General features: G+C 46.9%; 1 protein-coding gene across 3 annotated transcripts in view; it reads left to right on the top strand.

Annotated features, from left to right (window-relative positions):
- LRRC49 (leucine rich repeat containing 49) overlaps positions 1-17974 on the top strand; it is a 167527-nt gene that overhangs the window by 21078 nt on the left and 128475 nt on the right. For all 3 annotated transcript variants that reach the window (XM_088443365.1, XM_088443375.1, XM_088443355.1), the window contains exons 4-5: positions 15462-15686; positions 17828-17936. In XM_088443365.1, coding sequence (XP_088299491.1) covers positions 15462-15686; positions 17828-17936 — 334 coding nt within the window. The remainder of the gene's footprint in view (positions 1-15461; positions 15687-17827; positions 17937-17974) is intronic.

Genomic DNA, 17974 nt, shown 5'->3' with positions numbered 1-17974 from the left:
TAAGTGACATACTGTAAGTAACATAATAATCATGTTCACCATACAGGAGTTGGGTCATATCCTAGGGTTAGGTATGGGACGACCCGTCGGTATCCCAACAGGGTTAGGATACCGACACCTGTTGGTTGGTATCCTAATCCTACCCCCTCCCTAACCTAACCCTCCCTCCCCGGTGCCTGAACCTAACCCCCCTACCTAGTGCCTAAACCTAACCTCCCCCTTCCTGTACCATAGACTGAAACCTCTCCCCTTAGTGCCTAACCCTTCCCTTAGTGCCTAACCTTAACCCCTAACCATCCCCCTAGCCCCACTACTTACCTTCGGCATTCTGGCAGATGTCCCAGTAAAATTAATGGAGTAAGAGGTTAGGGGAAGAATACCTAACAAATGTAATACTTTGAAATATTTTTTATTTTCAGTCTAAATGGCACATTTAATTGCAGTTCCTAAAATCTCCCTATAAATGGCTATTGTAAGTATACAAATATAACTCGCTTCTGCTTCCTTAGCTTTTCTGGATAACATAACTATGTATAGTGTTATTTAGTACAAAAATAAGTGGACTGTAAATCCAGAACATCTTTAACAATCTGATTTTGTTTCTTATTGAATTAAAAAGGAATAGTTAGTGGATGACAGTACTTTCAGCACAATGTAACGTAGATAGGGGAAAATTGATCAATAATCGAATCAGATTATGTGACCAATGTTCAACAAAAACAGTTGCATGGAAGCAGTTTTGATATATGTGTATTGTAATTGTACAATTAAAGTGTAGTGATCCTACATCTGCCAGGGAAAATATTGTCCTCTCCTGCTAGATTAAATTTGTAAGGTGTGCGTGTAAAGCAATCATTCTCTTAGCCTTCTTAAAAAACAATTGGATTAAAAATAATCAGATTGTAATCTGCGTTCTTAAATTAGCAAGTGATGTGATTTCCCAGCAATGCAGTTGTTCTTTCAGAATCCAGCAAAATGTATGTGTGGCCTGAAGTGTTGCATGGCCTCATGACTCCTGATGTGGCATTTGATGGTTTGGTCAAAATTTGTTTCTATACATCACTACAGTACTAGATATGTAAATGATACATATCTAGTACAGTATTGATACTATAGTTATTACTTGCCCAGTGCTTGATGTAGCCACGTTTTACTTACAATGTATGAAACCTGAAAGGCCCCTACATACATTTAGCAAACCGCTTTATTTTATCTGTGAATATCACTATAGTAGAAATTAAATATTGAAAAAAACAAGTAAAGCATCTGTGTCACATTAGCATATAGTAACTTCAATGCTGAAAAATGTTCATGAAATAAAAGCAGCGTTTATACTTGTAGAGAAAAACGGGGAGCGCACTCAAACTTTGAAACAATTAAATTTCAATAATTGTGCCTCCACTAATCTGTAGACACAATAGAAATTATTAAGGATTATAATCTAAATCAGCCAATGATAAATACCGTACATAAAATCTTGTTTGAACTGTAATACATAAATTAAAAATAAAAATCACAGTCCCCTGATACCACTGTGTCGGTCAAACATATAAGCTTATATGAAAAAAATAAAATAAAAATAAATATGAAATAAACAAATAGTGGATTTAAGATGCTGTGTATCCCAACAATGCAGGGACAAAAGAGCAATTTGAGCTGGGAAACAGTCAGGAAGCCGGCGGACACAAGGGCAAGGGTTAAATGACGGGCGTCGAAATCTCGACGCCTTTCATTTTACCGACGCCGGTAGACCGGCGCCCGGCATCCCGATCGAAGGGATGCCGGGTGCAGACAGCCGCCGGGGTGGGGGGGGAGGGTTAGGTTTAGGGCTCCGGGGGGCACCCCCGGGAGGTTAGGGTCAGGCTAGGGGAAGGGGGGGTTAGGGTTAGGCACCCCCGGAGGGAGGTTAGGTTTAGGCACTTGGGGGGAGGTTAGGGTTAGGCACTCCTAAGGGAGGGTTAGGGGATAGAATAGGTTAGTTTATACTTGCCTTCCGACGTTCAGGACTTCCACCTTTGTCGGGCTGCCGCTGCCGGGATTTGAATCGCCGGCCATGCCTTTTGAGACAATGAAAAAATGTAGTCTATCTCATAAAAGTAATTAAAAAACCTTAAAAGTACAGGTAATTAGTACTCCTTTAAAACTGGCACATGTTTTCCAGATGTTCCTTGTTCAGAACTCCACAATTTTCTTTCCAAACAAATATTTATATATAACGTAGAGTTAATAACTCGTGTGCTGAATGCACCAGTACATAGATTCTTAATAACGATTAACTGATGCTGGAGTTGTGACCGTCCGGTGCTTTTGTTAAATCATGTGGATTTAAAAGCAGTGGTAAATATGAATAAACAGTTGCTGCAGCAGCAGTGTACAGACCCTGAGCGGTGTGCCAAGATCCGACGGCGGTGAATGTATGTTGTTTAGCCGGCTCATATCTAGATACCTGTGTGGTCTATTTAGATTCTTTTTAACATAGCAGCAACTGGTGAAAATATTTGAGAATACAATCGGCGGCCGCCTCACACCCTGGGTTGGATTCCTTCAGGGCGAGTATCCCACCAGTTTCCAGTGTGCTTCACAACGTGTTAGGATAGCGTAGCTGGATATTCTGATGACGCAGATTAGCTGGCTTTTAAGTTTTCAATTGCAATGCCGCAATGAATAACCGTGGTTCAGGAGAACAGATGCCATCTCCTGACGCATTTCTCAACCTCAATAGCTGTTCGTTTCATCAAGATCAAAAGTAAATGTCAGTGGCTTCTAACAAACCCCTATTTTATAGGGTATTGTTAATTGTATCCATTGGAAGTAGGGGTGTGCACCGGCCACTTTTCGTGTTTTGGATCTGGATCTTTCTTCGTGTTTTAGATCTGGATTGGTTTTGCCAAAACCACCCTTCCATGTTTTGGGTTCTGGGTTTTGTGTTTTGGATTCGTATTTTTTTGAAAAAAAAGCATAAAAACAGCTAAAATCACAGAATTTGTGGGTTTTTCTGCTCCTATGCTATTATTAACCTCAATAACCTTAATTTCCACTCATTTCTAGTCTATTCTGAACACCTCATACCTCACAATAGTGTTTTTATGTCCAAAAGGTTGCACCAAGGTAGCTGGTTGACTAAGCTAAGCGACACAAGTGGGCGGCACAAACACGTGGCCCATCTAGGAGTGACACTGCAGTGGCAGACAGGATGGCAGTTTGAAAAACTAGGCCCCAAACAGTACATAACGCAAAGAAAAAAAAGAGGTGCAAGATGGAATTGTCCTTGGGCCCTCCCACCCACCCTTATGTTGTATAAATAGGACATGCACACTTTAACAAACCAATCATTTCAGCGCCAGGGTCTGCCACACGACTGTGGCTGAAATGATTGGTTCGTTTGGGCCCCCACAAAACAAGCTGGCTATTAATCTGTCCCTGCACAAACTGGCTCTACGGAGGCAAGATGTCGTCCTCACCCTCCTCATCCACCGATTCCTCACCCTCTTCAGTGTTGTGTACATCCTTATCCTTACAGAGTATTAATTCGTCCCCACTGGAATCCACCACCACAGGTCCCTCTGTACGTTCTGGAGGCTGGTCTCCCTGGAAGAGTTGATAATTCATTTTTATGAACATCATCTTCTCCACATTTTGTGGAAGCAACCTCCTACGCCTTTCGCTGACAAGGTTCCCGGCTGCACTAAACACTTTTTCGGAGTACACCCTGGAGGGGGGGCAACTCAGGTAAAATAGAGCCAGTTTGTACAGGGGCCTCCAAATTGTATCTTTTTCCTGCCAGTACAGGTACGGACTGTCTGACATGCCTACTTGGATGCTGTCACTGATGTAATCCTCCACCATTCTGTCAATGGTGACAGTATCATATGCAGTGACAGTAGACATGTCAGAAATTGTTGCCAGGTCCTTCAGTCCGGACCAGATGTCCAAACTTGGTCCTGCCTGCCCTGTATCACCGCCATCGGGTTGCTTAGGATACCTAAGTTTTTTCCTGGCAGCCCCAGTTGCGGGAGAAAATGAAGAAGGAGCTGTTGACGTGTCACGTTCCACTTAAGCTGACAGTGTTTTCACCAGCAGGTCTTTGCACCTCTGCAGGCTTGTGTCGGCCAGAAAGAGAGACACCACATAGGCTTTAAACCTAGGATTGAGCACGTTGGCCAAAATGTAGTGGTCTGATTTCAACAGATTGACCACCCTGGAATCCTGGCAAAGCGAATGAAGGGCTTCATCCACAAGTCCCATATGCCGAGCGGAATCGCTCCGTCTTAGCTCCTCCTTCACTTTCTCCAGCTGCTTCTGCAAAAGCCTGATGAGGGGAATGACCTGACTGAAATTGGCAGTGTCTGAACTGACTTCACGTGTGGCAAGTTCGAAGGGCTGGAGAACCTTGAACAACACGGAAATCATTCTCCACTGCGCTTGAGTCAGGTGCATACCCCCTCCTTTGCCTATGTCATAGGTGGATGTATAGGCTTGAATGGCCTTTTGCTGCTCCTCCATCCTCTGAAGCATATAGAGGGTTGAGTTCCACCGCGTCACAACCTCTTGCTTCAGGTGATGGCGGGGCAGGTTCAAGAGTGTTTGCTGGCGCTCCAGTCTTCGGCACGCAGTCGCTGAATGGCGAAAGTGGCCAGAAATTTTTCGGGCCACCCAAAGCGTCTCCTGCACGCCCCTGTCACTTTTCAAAAAATTCTGCACCACCAAGTTTATTGTGTGAGCAAAACATGGGACGTGCTGGAATTTGCCCAGATGTAATGCCCGCACAATATTGGTGGCGTTGTCAGATATCACAAATGCCCAGGAGAGTCTAAGTGGGGCAAGCCATTGGGCGATGATTTCCCTCAGTTTCTCTAAGAGGTTGTCGACCGTGTGCCTCTTACTGAAACCGGTGATACACAGCGTAGCCTGCCTTGGAACGAGCTGGTGTTTCTGAGATGCTGCTACTGGTGACGATGCTGTTGTTGCTGCGTAAGGTGATACATCTTCCCAGTGGGCTGTCACAGTCATATAGTCCTTAGTCTGCCCTGTTCCACTTGTCCACATGTCCGTGGTTAAGTGGACATTGGGTACAACCGCATTTTTCAGGACACTGAGGACACTTTTTCTGACGTTTCTGTACAGTCTTGGTATCGCCTGCCTAGTGAATCTAGACGGGATTTGGAACCGGGGACACACTACCTCCATCAATTGTCTAAATCCCACTGCACTAATGGCGGATACCGGACGCACGTCTAACACCAACATAGCAGTCAAGGCCTCAGTTATACGTTTTGCTTCAGGATGACTGCTGTCGTACTTCATCCTCCTCGCTAAGGACTGTTGGAAGGTCAATTGTTTAGTAAAAGTAGTGGTGTTCCTACTTCCTCTCTGGGATGATGAACGACACCCAGCAGCAGCAGCAGCAGTAGGCGTAGCAATGCAGGATCCTCCGGAGGAATCTCGGATAGGAGAGTCAATCATGCCAGTGACATGGCCTGCAGGACTACTTCCGATCCTGACTAAGAAGGAAATTGACGAGGAGGGAGTTGACGGTGTAGTTTGCAGGCACTTGGATACAACAGGACAAAGGGATTTAGGTGTCCCTGGACTGCTTACGGTCTTAGCCAAAGTTTCTGAACTTGACAGTAACTTTTTATGAACGCGCTGCAGGTGACGTAAAAGGGAGGATGTTCCTAAGTGGTTAACATCCCTACTTATTTCACCTTTACATATGGTACATATGGCAAGACAGATGTTGTCCGGATTTGGATAGAAATATTGCCAGACCAAAGAGGTGGAATGTTTGGTCTTCTGCCCAGGCATGACCATGATGGGCTTTTTCATCCCACGGACAAAAACTGTCTCCCCCGGAGCTTGATTTAAACAAACCACATCACCATCAGAATCCTCCTCGCCAACTTCCTCCTCAGCGCCAGCTACACCAGTATCCTCATCCTGTTGTACTTCAACAGTGACATCTTCAATTTGCATATCAGCAAGTGGACTGTGGGTGCTCCTTTCAGCACTTGCAGGGGGCGTGCAAATGGTGGAAAGAGCCACCTCTTCCCGTCCAGTGCTGGGAAGGTCAGGCATCGCAACCGCCACCACACTTGGACTCTCCTTGGGGATTTGTGATATCTTCTTAGAACGCACAGTTCTTCGCTGTGCTTTTGCCAGCTTAACTCATTTGATTCTTGTAGCCGGGAGGAGGGCTTCCATCGTCATGTGAAGCTGAACCACTAGTCATGAACATAGGGAAAGACCTTAGCCGTTCCTTGCCACTAAGTGTTGTAAATGGCATATTGGCAAGTTTACGTTTCTCCTCAGATGATTTAAATGTTTTTTCTTCTTCGGAGTCCATGGGGTCCACAGCCATTACGTTGGGGTATGAATCCCGGTCACCAAACAGTTAACGCAAACGAGTTCTCTGCTCCCAGGATGCATATACCCCACCCCCTGCATCAGGTAGCCAGCCAGTTCTTCCTGTTTGGTGTGTTCACCACATAGACAGTGGGACTGCTGGAGCAGTCCTGCAGACGAGTAAAAAAAAAGGAGAGTTTTACTCTCCATCTCAGCGGGTGGTCTGAGCTGTCCTGGAAGCAGCCTGATTGGAGGCGCACCGGCCACGCGCTGCAACTACCTCCTCCGGAGCCGCACCGCTAGCCTTGGCAGGTCCATGGCAGGGGATTCGGCAGGGGCTCTCAGGCCCTGGACCGCAACCGGATCAAGGGGATGGCAGGTAAGCAGGTGGTTGCGGCGGCCGCTGACGCCGGGTCCACGTGGCGGTCCGGCCTCCGGCAGTGAGACTGGAGGCACGCTGCAGCCATGAGGCATACAGCTTGTCTCCTAGCCTATACCGCCGGGATATGATGTTCCTGACCAGCCGGGGCTTGTGGCGGCGGCCAGGTCAGTTTACTGGGCAGGTCCAAGCAGCATAGGGGAGGTACGCTTCCCCGGCGGCCCCTACCCCAATCCACACGCTAGTTCAGTACTCTTGCGCAGTGATTGTGGATTGCTCCTCCCAGCCTCCATATAGGGCAGCCAGAGTGTATGTCAGTTGCTCTCTGAACGCTGCTACTACAGGACGCTGGGCAGTCTCCCTGTATACCTTGCCTACTTCTGGTTTAGGTGTTTACAGGGCTCTATCCTACCTAAGCTTAGGATGATTGTGGTAGTGAGAGCTTATATGCATATGGCTCGCGGAGTATTTATGCATGACATGTGATTGTTGTTTATGGATACTGTTTCTTCTGTAAAAGAACTGTAATTCCTGTATACTGTCACTGTCTCTCCCCTTCCCTTACTACAGGTGTGTGGGTTGAGAGTAGAAAGCAGCACATAGACACCCAGAACCAGTGGCATAGTGATATGTCTAAGAAGTCTGAGGGTCAGGTATTGGCAGCCCCGTTGCTGATATCCTGTATAGCCAGCAAGGCAGGATTGTCCCCTCAGGACTTTCTACAAAATGGGCTTTGTGGGAACTGTTTCAGACAGCCCTGAGCCCCCTTGGGCGTCATTTTCTCAGGTTATGGCTCAGGTGGTGGAACGGCTGGCTGCCCCGGTACCACCGGTTTGGGGTTTGCCTCAGCAGATGTATCCTATGCCCATGATGTGGCTGCCTTGGATGGACCATGGTGCTGGTAAGGTTATGGCATCATCCTCGGGGGTTTTTCAGCCTCTAGGCGCCATGTATTGCCTCATATGGGTGAGTACTCCAGTGCCTCCTCCTCCGAGGAACAGGCAGAGGACTCTTCACAGGAGTCTAGCTCCGAGGAGGGTGATGATCATTTCCCAGTAGCCGATGTCCCCTTTCTAATAAGGGCTGTAAAATCGGTGTTAAATATCGAGGATGGGGATCTTCCGCCTAGGAATTCCCAAAGTCTGAACATTTATCAGAACTTATGGAGGAAACCTGGGTCCGTCCGGATAAGATAAGCCATTCTTCTAAAAGAATGGCGCTTCTATATCCTTTTCCAGCAGAGGACTGTGCCAAGTGGGAGAATCCACCGTCAGTTGATGCACATGTCGCACAGCTGATTAAACGTACCACTCTGCTAATCCCAGCGGTTTCGCTGAAGGAAACCACGGATAGGAGACTGGAGACTTGTCTCAAATCAATTTTTTTCGCTTGCAGGAATGGCCACCCGCCCAGCTATGGCCACTGCCTGGGTAGCAAGAGCTATTGAGGAGTGGGCCAAAACTCTAACGAAGTCTTTACCAGATGCCTCTAAGGAGCAACTGGATATGATCTCCTTTATTAGAGAAGGGGCCTCTTATTTGGGAGATGCCGCCTTGGATGCAGGGATCCTTTCCTCTAAGGTTTCAGTAGAGTCCGTGGTGGCACGTAGGATCCTCTGGTTGAAGGGGTGGAAGGCAGATGCCGGGTCCAAAAAGGCCCTAGAATTCCTTCCATTCACAGGAGGTGTTCTCTTTGGTCCAGATTTGGACAAAATTGTATCCTCCATGGCAGCCTCAAATACGGCAGATTTGCTATCAGCAACCTCGTCTAAATTGAGGGCGTATTTTCGGGGGTTTCGCCGCAGGGCAAGGCCAAAGGTCAGCCCTCAGCGAGATTTCCACCAAAAAAGGCAGGACCCAGGAAGCCCTGGCAGAACAAACGTCCAGGATCTAGGGTCCAGTATAAACCAGTGGCCTGATGGGACGGGCCTCCCCCTGGGGGATCCCAGGGTGGGGGTCCGACTACTTCGGTTCTCAGAGCCCTGGCACCTCACGACGGAGGATGCCTGGGTTCGAGGAGTTATTTCTCAAGGGTACGCCCTGACGTTTTGGAGGACTCCTCCGCAAAGGTTCTTTTGTGTAAACCCGCAGGTGGGTTCAGAAAGAGCTTTGGCCCTTCAGAAGGCTATTCTTGCCTTGCTAGCATCGGAAGTAGTGATTCCAGTGCCAGAGAATCAGTTCCGAGAGGGGTTTTACTCCAATCTGTTCTTGGTTCAGAAACCGAATGGGTCATACCGGCCTATTCTGAATCTGAGAGAGCGCAACAAATTTGTTTGAGCCCCCAGGTTCAGGATGGAAACATTGTGATTGATTGTGTTGGCAATGGAACAGGGGGACTATATGGTATCCCTAGATATACAGAATGCCTACCTTCACATCCCAATCACACAGGCTCATCAAAAATTTCTTCGTTTTGCGGTAGGGGAGGAACATTTTCAGTTCCAGGCCCTGCCGTTTGACCTGTCCACAGCCCCTCGGGTATTCACCAAGGTGATGGCGGTGATGATGGCATGCCTCAGACGCCAAGGCGTCAGGATTTTGCCTTACTTGGACGACCTCCTGTTGCTGGGGCAGTCCCCACAGCAGGTACAGGATTATTTGAGGCTGACAGTATCATGTCTGTGCAATCACGGCTGGATCATAAACTGGCAAAAGTCGTCACCCTGTCCGGTACAACAGATTTGTCATCTGGGAGCGAGATTGGACTCCGTGGTGCAGAAAATATATCTGCCGGAGGAGAAGATCCTTGCCCTACAATCACGAATATGCAGGTTGCTTCGCAACAGGCAGATATCCATTTTAGTAGCCATGCAGGTCCTGGGGTCGATGGTGGCCACCTTCAGGATGGTGGAATACGTTCAATTCCACTCCAGACCACTGCAGCAATTAGTTCTGTCTCGCTGGAACAAGGATCATCGCACGATCAGGTCTCAGCTGCTGCGTCTCTCTCCAGAGGTACGGTTGTCCCTGACCTGGTGGTTGCAGACAAAGCATCTCAGGCAGGGTCGCCCCTTTTGGGTGCCGGATTGGACTTTAGTCAAAACCGACGCCAGTCTTCAAGGTTGGGGGGCGATGACGGGGTCACACGCTTTCCAAGGAAAGTGGTCAGTGGCGGAACACCGGCTACCGATAAACATCCTGGAACTAAGAGCTATATTCAAAGCTTTTTAGTGCAGGCTCAGGAAATCTTAAAGGGCAGGTCGGTGCAGATACAGTCGGACAATCGCACCGCGGTCGCCTACCTAAATCATCAAGGGGGCACAAGGAGTGGGGCTGCCTTGGCAGAGGTATCAAAGATCCTGGTATGGGCAGAGACTCATCTGCCCACGATATCTGCCGTGTTCATTCCAGGAATCCTGAATTGGGAGGCCGATTTTCTCAGTCGGCAAGAGATAAATGCAGGAGAATGGGCCATACATCCACAGGTTTTTCGGAACCTTGTGGACAGGTGGGGTCTACCAGAAATAGATCTGATGGCATCAAGAAGGAACAACAAGGTTCCCAGGTACGGATCCTGGACAAGAGATCCGAGAGCCGAGTTTGTAAACGCACTGACAGTAAAGTGGCATTACAAGTTGGTATATCTGTTTCCCCGTTTGCTCTTCTGCCCAGAGTTGTCAGAAAGATCAAACAAGAGGGCAGCACCGTCATATTAATAGCTACGGCATGGCCGAGACGGCACTGGTTCACAGATCTACTGTCTCTCTCCATAGACACTCCATGGCCTCTGGCATTGAGACCGGATCTGTTGCTACAGGGTCCCTGCTGGTACCTGGATCTTCATCGGCTATCGCTGACGGCATGGCTCTTGAGGCCTCTGTCTTGAGGAAGAAGGGGTTTTCCGAGTCTGTTATACGGACGATGTTGAAGGCACGGAAACCATCCTCCGCCCGTTTACTATAGGGTTTGGCATACTTTCTTTCAGTGGTGTGAACTGAAAGGGTATGATTCACAGAAATTCCTGATACCCAGAGTGCTGAATTTTCTTCAAAGCGGTCTGGAAAAAGGGCTCCACTTGGCCTCCTTAAGGGTACAGGTGTCAGCTCTTTCAGTCTGGTTCCAACATAAAATTGCTCTGAGACCAGATATAAAGACCTTTTTTCAGGGGGTGTTGAGGATTCAGCCTCCCTTCGTTTCCCCGGTTGTTCCGTGGGACCTGACTCTAGTTCTGAAGGTTTTACAGGCTCCTCCGTTCGAGCCTTTAAATTCAATAGACATCAAGTGGCTAACAGCAAAGACGGTATTCCTCCTTGCTATGGCATCTGCACGTATCGACGAGTGTCGGATTCAGCTGCGCTTTCCTTCCGGGAGCTGTTCTTAGTATTTCATCAAGATAGAGCAGTGCTGCGTACTAGGGAGGGTTACCTTCCGAAAGTGGTGTCTAAATTTCATATTAATGAAGAAATAGTAGTTCCAGCATTTCAGGGCACAAGTCTCTCACAAGGTGAGGCTTTCCTGGATGTGGTCCGTGCGTTGAGAATTTATGTTAAACGCACAAGCAAATGGAGGACGTCCGATTCACTTTTTGTGCTTTATGGTTGTCATAAGCGTGGCTGGCCAGCCAGTAAACAGACACTGGCCAGGTGGATTCGCATGGCAATTTAATTGGCTTATACATAGCCTGGTATGCGGGTGCCGGATTCAGTGACGGCACATTCTACTAGGGCGGTAGGTCCATCATGGGCGGCCCGCCGGGGTGCTTCTGCTGAGCAATTATGCAAAGCAGCCACATTGTCTTCCATCCATACCTTCGTCAAATTTTATTCCTTTGACACCTTTGCCTCTCAGGATTCCTCCATCGGGCGTAGGATTCTCCTCTCTTCCGAGAGCCAGGAGCGTCCCCGCCCGTAGGGTTAGTGCTTTGGGATATCCCCAACGTAATGGCTGTGGACCCCATGGACCCCGAAGAAGAAAATAAGAGTTATGGTATGACATACCTTTGTTAACTCTTTTTCTTCGAGGTCCATGGGGTCCACAGGACACCCACCCAGACGCACCTGTAGTTCTGGGGGAGGTTTTTCCGTAGTTCTTCTCTTGAGAGTCTGGACTCGTGAGTATGGGTCTTTTCTTTCTTACCCTTTGTTTGTCTCTGCCTGCTTGAGCTTGGTAACGAATTGGCTACCTGAGGCAGGGGGTGGGGTATATGAGGAGGAACCCCGGTGCATCCTGGGAGCAGAGAACTCGTTTGCGTTAACTGTTTGGTGGCCGGGATTCATACCCCAACGTAATGGCTGTGGACCCCATGGACCTCGAAGAAAAAGAGTTAACAAAGGTATGTCATACCATAACTCTTATTTTTTAAGGTCATTTTCCTGAACTTTGTCATTTGGGATTGTATGTGCCCTCTATTATGACATTGGGCATTGGCCTTGGCAGACGACGTTGATGGCATGTTATCGTCTATGTCATGACTAGTGGCAGCAGCTTCAGCACTAGGAGAAAGTAGTTCTTGATCTTTCCCTATTTTATTTTTATCGGAGAAAGTTTGGTCCTCCATTTATGTTATATTGATAAATACATGCGGCTAAGGCGCACACAAACACAGAAAATAATTTTTTATTTTTGTTGGAGACTAGTGCACTTTGTGGGTTACACCACCCTTTAAGAAATGAGCCAGCCGGCTCTTTACTTATGGGACACAGGCGCACGCTTGGCGCTGCTCCTTTGTTGATGCACGTGCAGCTACAGTGCACACAATTCACAAAGACAGAAAAAAAAGACGAATTTTTTATTTTTTTGTGGAGCGCACTTTGAGGATTACACTACCCTTTAACAGACAGACGCACGCTTGGCGCTGCTGCTTTGAGGATGCACGTACAGTGCACACAATTCACAAACACAGAAAAAAAATATTTTTTGGAGTGCACTTTGGGGGTTACAGCACCCTTTAACGAACGAGCCAACCGGCCCTTTACTTATGACACAGGCGCACGCTTGGTGCTACTTTGTTGTTGCACGTGCGGCTACTGCGCACACAGGGCCTGATTCAGAGCCGGATGCTCTGACCAGAGCGCTCGCTCTGAATCAGGGCCGTCCTATTTAAATTTGGAGCGGCCTTTTGGACGCTCGCATAGCTGTGGGTTACCACCCACAGCTTATGCGAGCATCCATGATGATGGTCGCGATGGTCAAGACCATCGCGACCAGGGGGTTGCGACGAAACCCTGCGGTAGGGTCTCGCTGCCGCAAGCCCTGGAGTGATTTTGGCTCTATCAGAGCCAAAATCACTCCCACTGACATCACTAGTGATGTCAGTGGGGCCGGACCCAGACGGTAGGCGTTCCCATGGGAACACCTCCGTCTGGCAGCCACACCCCCGGCACGCCCACCAAAGGGGGCGTGCTGTCAATCACCATCGACAGCACGCCCCCTTTGATGCGAGACCCAGAGCGACAGCTTGGCTGTCGCTATCTGGGTCTCGCACGATGGAGCTCTCTCCTTCATGCGCATTTGGGTACCATCGACCCGCTTGCGAGCGTCCTGCGCTCGCGAGCGGGTCTGAACGAGACCCACAATTCACAAACACAAAGAATAATTTTTTATTTTGTTTGGAGTGCACTTTGGGGGTTACAGCACCCTTTAACGGTCAAGCCTGCCGGCCCTTCACTTATGACACAGGCGCACGCTTAATGCTACTTTGTTGATGCACGTGCGGCTACTGTGCACACAATTCACAAACACAAAAAAATATATTTTTTCATTTAGTTTGGAGTGCACTTTGGGGGTTACAGCACCCTTTAATGGTCAAGCCAGCCGGCCCTTCACTTATGACAAAGGCGCACGCTTGACGCTACTTTGTTGATGCACGTGCGGCTACTGCGCACACAATTCACAAACACGAAAAAAAAGAAATAATATTTTTTTTTTGGAGTGCACTTTGGGGGAGCACCCTTGATGCGCAGATCACCCCCTGTACAACACTACAGCACCCCTCTAGGACTACAGCCTTTATGGGACACTGCACAACACAGTCAAGCCAGCCCCTATAGACTTTGAAGTGGACACAGCCCCTATGGACAACTGACTGCACAACACAGCCCAGCCTGCCCCTATGACAGCAGCACAACACAGCCCAGTCAGCCCCTATGGACTGAGTGGACACAGCCCCTATGGACAACAGCAGCACAACACAGTCCAGCCAGCCCTAGCTCCCACCCTCCCTCTTTACTGTCCACAGCCGGAGTGAGAAATGGCGCCGACGCAGGGACTTTTTATAGAATCCAAAACCTGCGAGATCCGGAAGGCGGGATGATGACGTTTTGCCTTGTTTTCTGTTCCGAGTCAGGCGGGAAAAGTCGAGCCTGACTCGGATACGACTCGGATCGGGGGGGTTCGGATTTCAGAAATCCGAACCCGCTCATGCCTAATTGGAAGTAATTAACTTGATTGTGCAACTGGTAATTAGTACATCACAGCATCTCTGAACAAGCCGGACTGCCTGCTCTCCCCAGGTATGGGTTCGGTATGAAATCCCGACTGATGTGAGCCCGGCGGATGTAATACCGACGCCGGAAGCTCGACAGGATTAGATCCCGACACGGTAAGTATCTCATCTATACCTAACCTTATCCACCCCTAACCCTCCTTTAGGGGTGCCTAACCCTAACCTCCCCCAAGTGCCTAATCCTAACCTCCCCCCCAGGGGTGCCTAAACCTAACCCCCCCTCCCCGCACCCTAAACCTAATCCTCCCAGAGGGGTGCCTAAACCTAACCTCCCCCCGGGGGTGCCTAACCCTAACCCCCCCCCTTTCCCTAGCCTAACCCTCCCGGGGTGTCGGCATTTCGACTGTCTGCTTCCTGACTGTATACCTCAGGTATGAGGGTTTTTATTTTTAATTTATGTATTACAGTTTATTAAACAAGATTTCATGTATTTATCATTGGCTGATTTAGATTGTAATTAATAATTTCTATTGTGTCTACAGATTAGTGGAGGCACAATTATTGAAATGTAATTATTTCAAAGTTTGAGTGCGCTCTCCCTGTTTTTATTTGTTTTTCTCTACATGCTAATTTAGAGGGGCTGACTACCCCTTGTGAGGGAGCAGCATCAAGTTTTTGACACGTAAGCATAGTATTTGGCGCCTAAATCTATTTATTTTTATTTTTCAGTGTTTATACAGTACTTGATTAAATAGGTCCACCATAACCTGACCCTCCTATGCTGCAGGCTGCCATGTTAGGAGGGAGGGTCTTCACTGATTAATCAGGCAGATGGGAAGAGTTGCTTTGCAGAATCTCTTGTCTGGATTGGTTGCTTCCTACAGAGGGTTGGGCCAATGATGTCACAGGATTTGGATAACTGTACAATCAACTTTTCGACCTGTATGAGATTTCATCAGGTCATTGTCCTAAACATGTGGGAGTAGCTACATATGTATGTAATGCAGTTGGTAGGTAATATTTTACCAGACATTCCACTGTAGATATTAAAAAGTAAACCCTGAACACTGTACCTCAATGGTATCCATGTCTGATTTCAATTTTAGGTTTTAGTGGTCTTTTGAAGCATACAAAATTAGCTTTGATAGAGACATGTATTTCTAAAAGCTCAGATTGACCCCTACAAATCAGATTCTCGAGTTAACAGACCACTTTAGCCCCCTGAACCATGGTGTTCTACGCATTGTGTGAAGCATGTCTTAGCAGAACGATTGGCATTGTTTGTCATTGCCTGTAATTTTTTTTCACATAATCATTGTCTCTGTACTTTCCTTTTTTAATGTGTATCCCTGACCAGATGGAAGACATTCAAGTCCAGTGAATCGGAATAAACAGTCCTATATCCCGTTGACTTCTAATGTTACTGAGGTTTTTGGCTCTGCTCCTAGATATGGAAGGGAGTCGATGTCATTGGGAGCATTTGGAGAACTTCCAGGTCATATATCCACTAAAAGCAGGTCCAGATCTGTCTCCCATTCTGCCAGTACAAATAACAACCATGAGGATCCATATCAATCAAAAGGTGGGTCAAGCGTTTATCAAGAAAGAAACAGAGTTTTCTGGGAACAATAAAGTGTAAAAATAATATATATGAATCGGATTTGTCAAAACAATTGGAGTTGGGGAGTATAATGAAAACTGTACCTGTGGTATGCAGTCCTATTGTCTGCATTCGGAATGTCGACCGGATCTGAATGTCGACAACTTTGTTCATAATGTCAATGTGCAAAATGTCAACATTGACAAAATGTCGACATTGTGCATGTCTGCATTACCAACATTTTAGCGTTTGGATGCGGTTAGGGTTAGATATCATTGTCAACATTCACACATTGGGCGGTATTCAGTTGTTTTAGCGCGCCCGATCTCCCATCTAAAGTGACAGGAGATCGAGGGGCGCTATTCAATTTATGCCTGTTATCGCGCTGATCGCGCCCATAGAGGTCTGGTTTAGCCACGTAAAACGGCTACCCCCGACCAAAGTGCTGGACGTGATCGCGAATAGTGCCGTTTGAGCGCCCAAACAGGCCACTTTTTGCCCATTTGGTGTGTCAGCAGCTGATTGCGCTCGACAGATGCAACAATTGAATCACTCCTGTCGGATACGAAGAAGAGCAAAACAATTTAATTTAGCCTATTGACATACATAATGACATTGTGAATGTCGACATGAAGAACCGTTGACATAAAGAATGACTACATTCATACAATGTTGAAACTTGTGTCAACATTCTGATTGTCTAACTCATATACCACACCCATTCCTGTCATGACCTGACCACCCCACTTGTATTGGGTGTCAAACTGTTAGATGGAATGAAAAATAGAGTAATCCTGGATAGTACCCTTAAAACACATTTTTGTTTTTAAGAACGGTGGTATTCCTAGTGATACAATAACACCTTTCTGTTGTGTAGACAGAAGGCTTAAAGATAGATGTCCACCCAAATTAAATATTAAACCCCACTTGCTACCCATATTGGCTGCAGCAGTCCGAGATCTGAATACATGGTAAGCCCAATGTGTCAGATTCACTGGATGGAAAATTACCTTCTCCTGTTAGTGCATTGGAAGGTGGGAGCAGAGCAGTACTATTCTATAAATAACAGTCCCAGACATTAGTTCTGCTAGATGAGGGCATATGAGCTTAACATGTATTATTCTGATGTTGCAAGATTGCCAACAGACACAAATAGCTGAACAGTTGTTATATTGCCAATAAAAAAACTTAAGTGAAGCAGTGTCTTTTTTTTCTGTAATATATCTTTGTAAACTAAAATGAACGCAAAAACTATATTGGGATCAGAAGTAATAATCAAGAAAACTGGCCACCGAGGAGCTGCAGGTGACCTGTAGGGTATGCAGAGCTAGTTTAAAGTAAACAATATTTGAAATGTGTATAAAAAGCATTGTATGTACCAGAATGAAGGCAATCAAGGGAGTGCATAGGGGAAAGATAATGATGTTTGTTATCTTCAGGTTCAGAAATATCAATCTAAACGGTATACAGATGTGTCCTCATACATCTAGCTTCCTTGCACGTTAAACAGCCCTAGTCGTGCCATGACGTGGCATGGCTCTGTAGCACCGAGCATCTATTGTGCAACTTTTTTACCTTGAAATGCGTCTTATTCGCGATACGTTACAGTGTCAGCTGTCAGCGGCTGTAACACTGTAACGTAGCGTTTAGCATGCAGATACGCCCGCACTCGCTCACAGAACATAGGCATGCTGCGTATCATTTTAATCAGAAGCTGCTTATGCTATCTATTCGCATCACTGTGCAAATAAGATGCATTTGAAGGTAAAAAAAGTTGCACAAAAGACGCTCGGCGCTACCAAGTCACGCGGAGCTCCCGCGTTATGTGTGGAACAACTTGTAGCGCATGGAGATAGATGTATGTGGACACATCTGTATGCAGTGATATCATAGTCACACAAAAGTCAATAGCTATAGCCCATTCAAGCAACTTGGATACATTTAAATAGACGCAATAAGTTTTGGAAAAAAATATTTTGTGTCTTCTCCTTTAAATTAAGGAGCGGGATTGGGGGAGGGGGCTTACCTTGTCGATATGCATTTTGATTTTTATCTCCTACAAAGTGAGTCATGTTCACATAATTGTATGTCACATTTACTGATTTAGCTTTATTTTTAAATAGACAATTTCCATTGTTTGAGAAACTTGCCAAGATCAGATCCAGGATGTCTTATTGTGCATCGTACTGCAGAGGAGAAAGCTGTCAGCTCCGATAAACTTAATTTAGAAAGGTAACAATGAAACCGTGGTTGAAATGAACTAATGTAAT

The sequence above is a fragment of the Taudactylus pleione genome, unplaced genomic scaffold (genome assembly GCF_031769625.1).
Source record: "Taudactylus pleione unplaced genomic scaffold, aTauple2 ptg000019l, whole genome shotgun sequence".
Taxonomy (NCBI): Eukaryota; Metazoa; Chordata; class Amphibia; order Anura; family Myobatrachidae; genus Taudactylus; species Taudactylus pleione.
The sequence above is the reverse complement of the archived record's forward strand: the minus strand, read 5'-3'. Positions and strand labels throughout refer to the sequence as shown.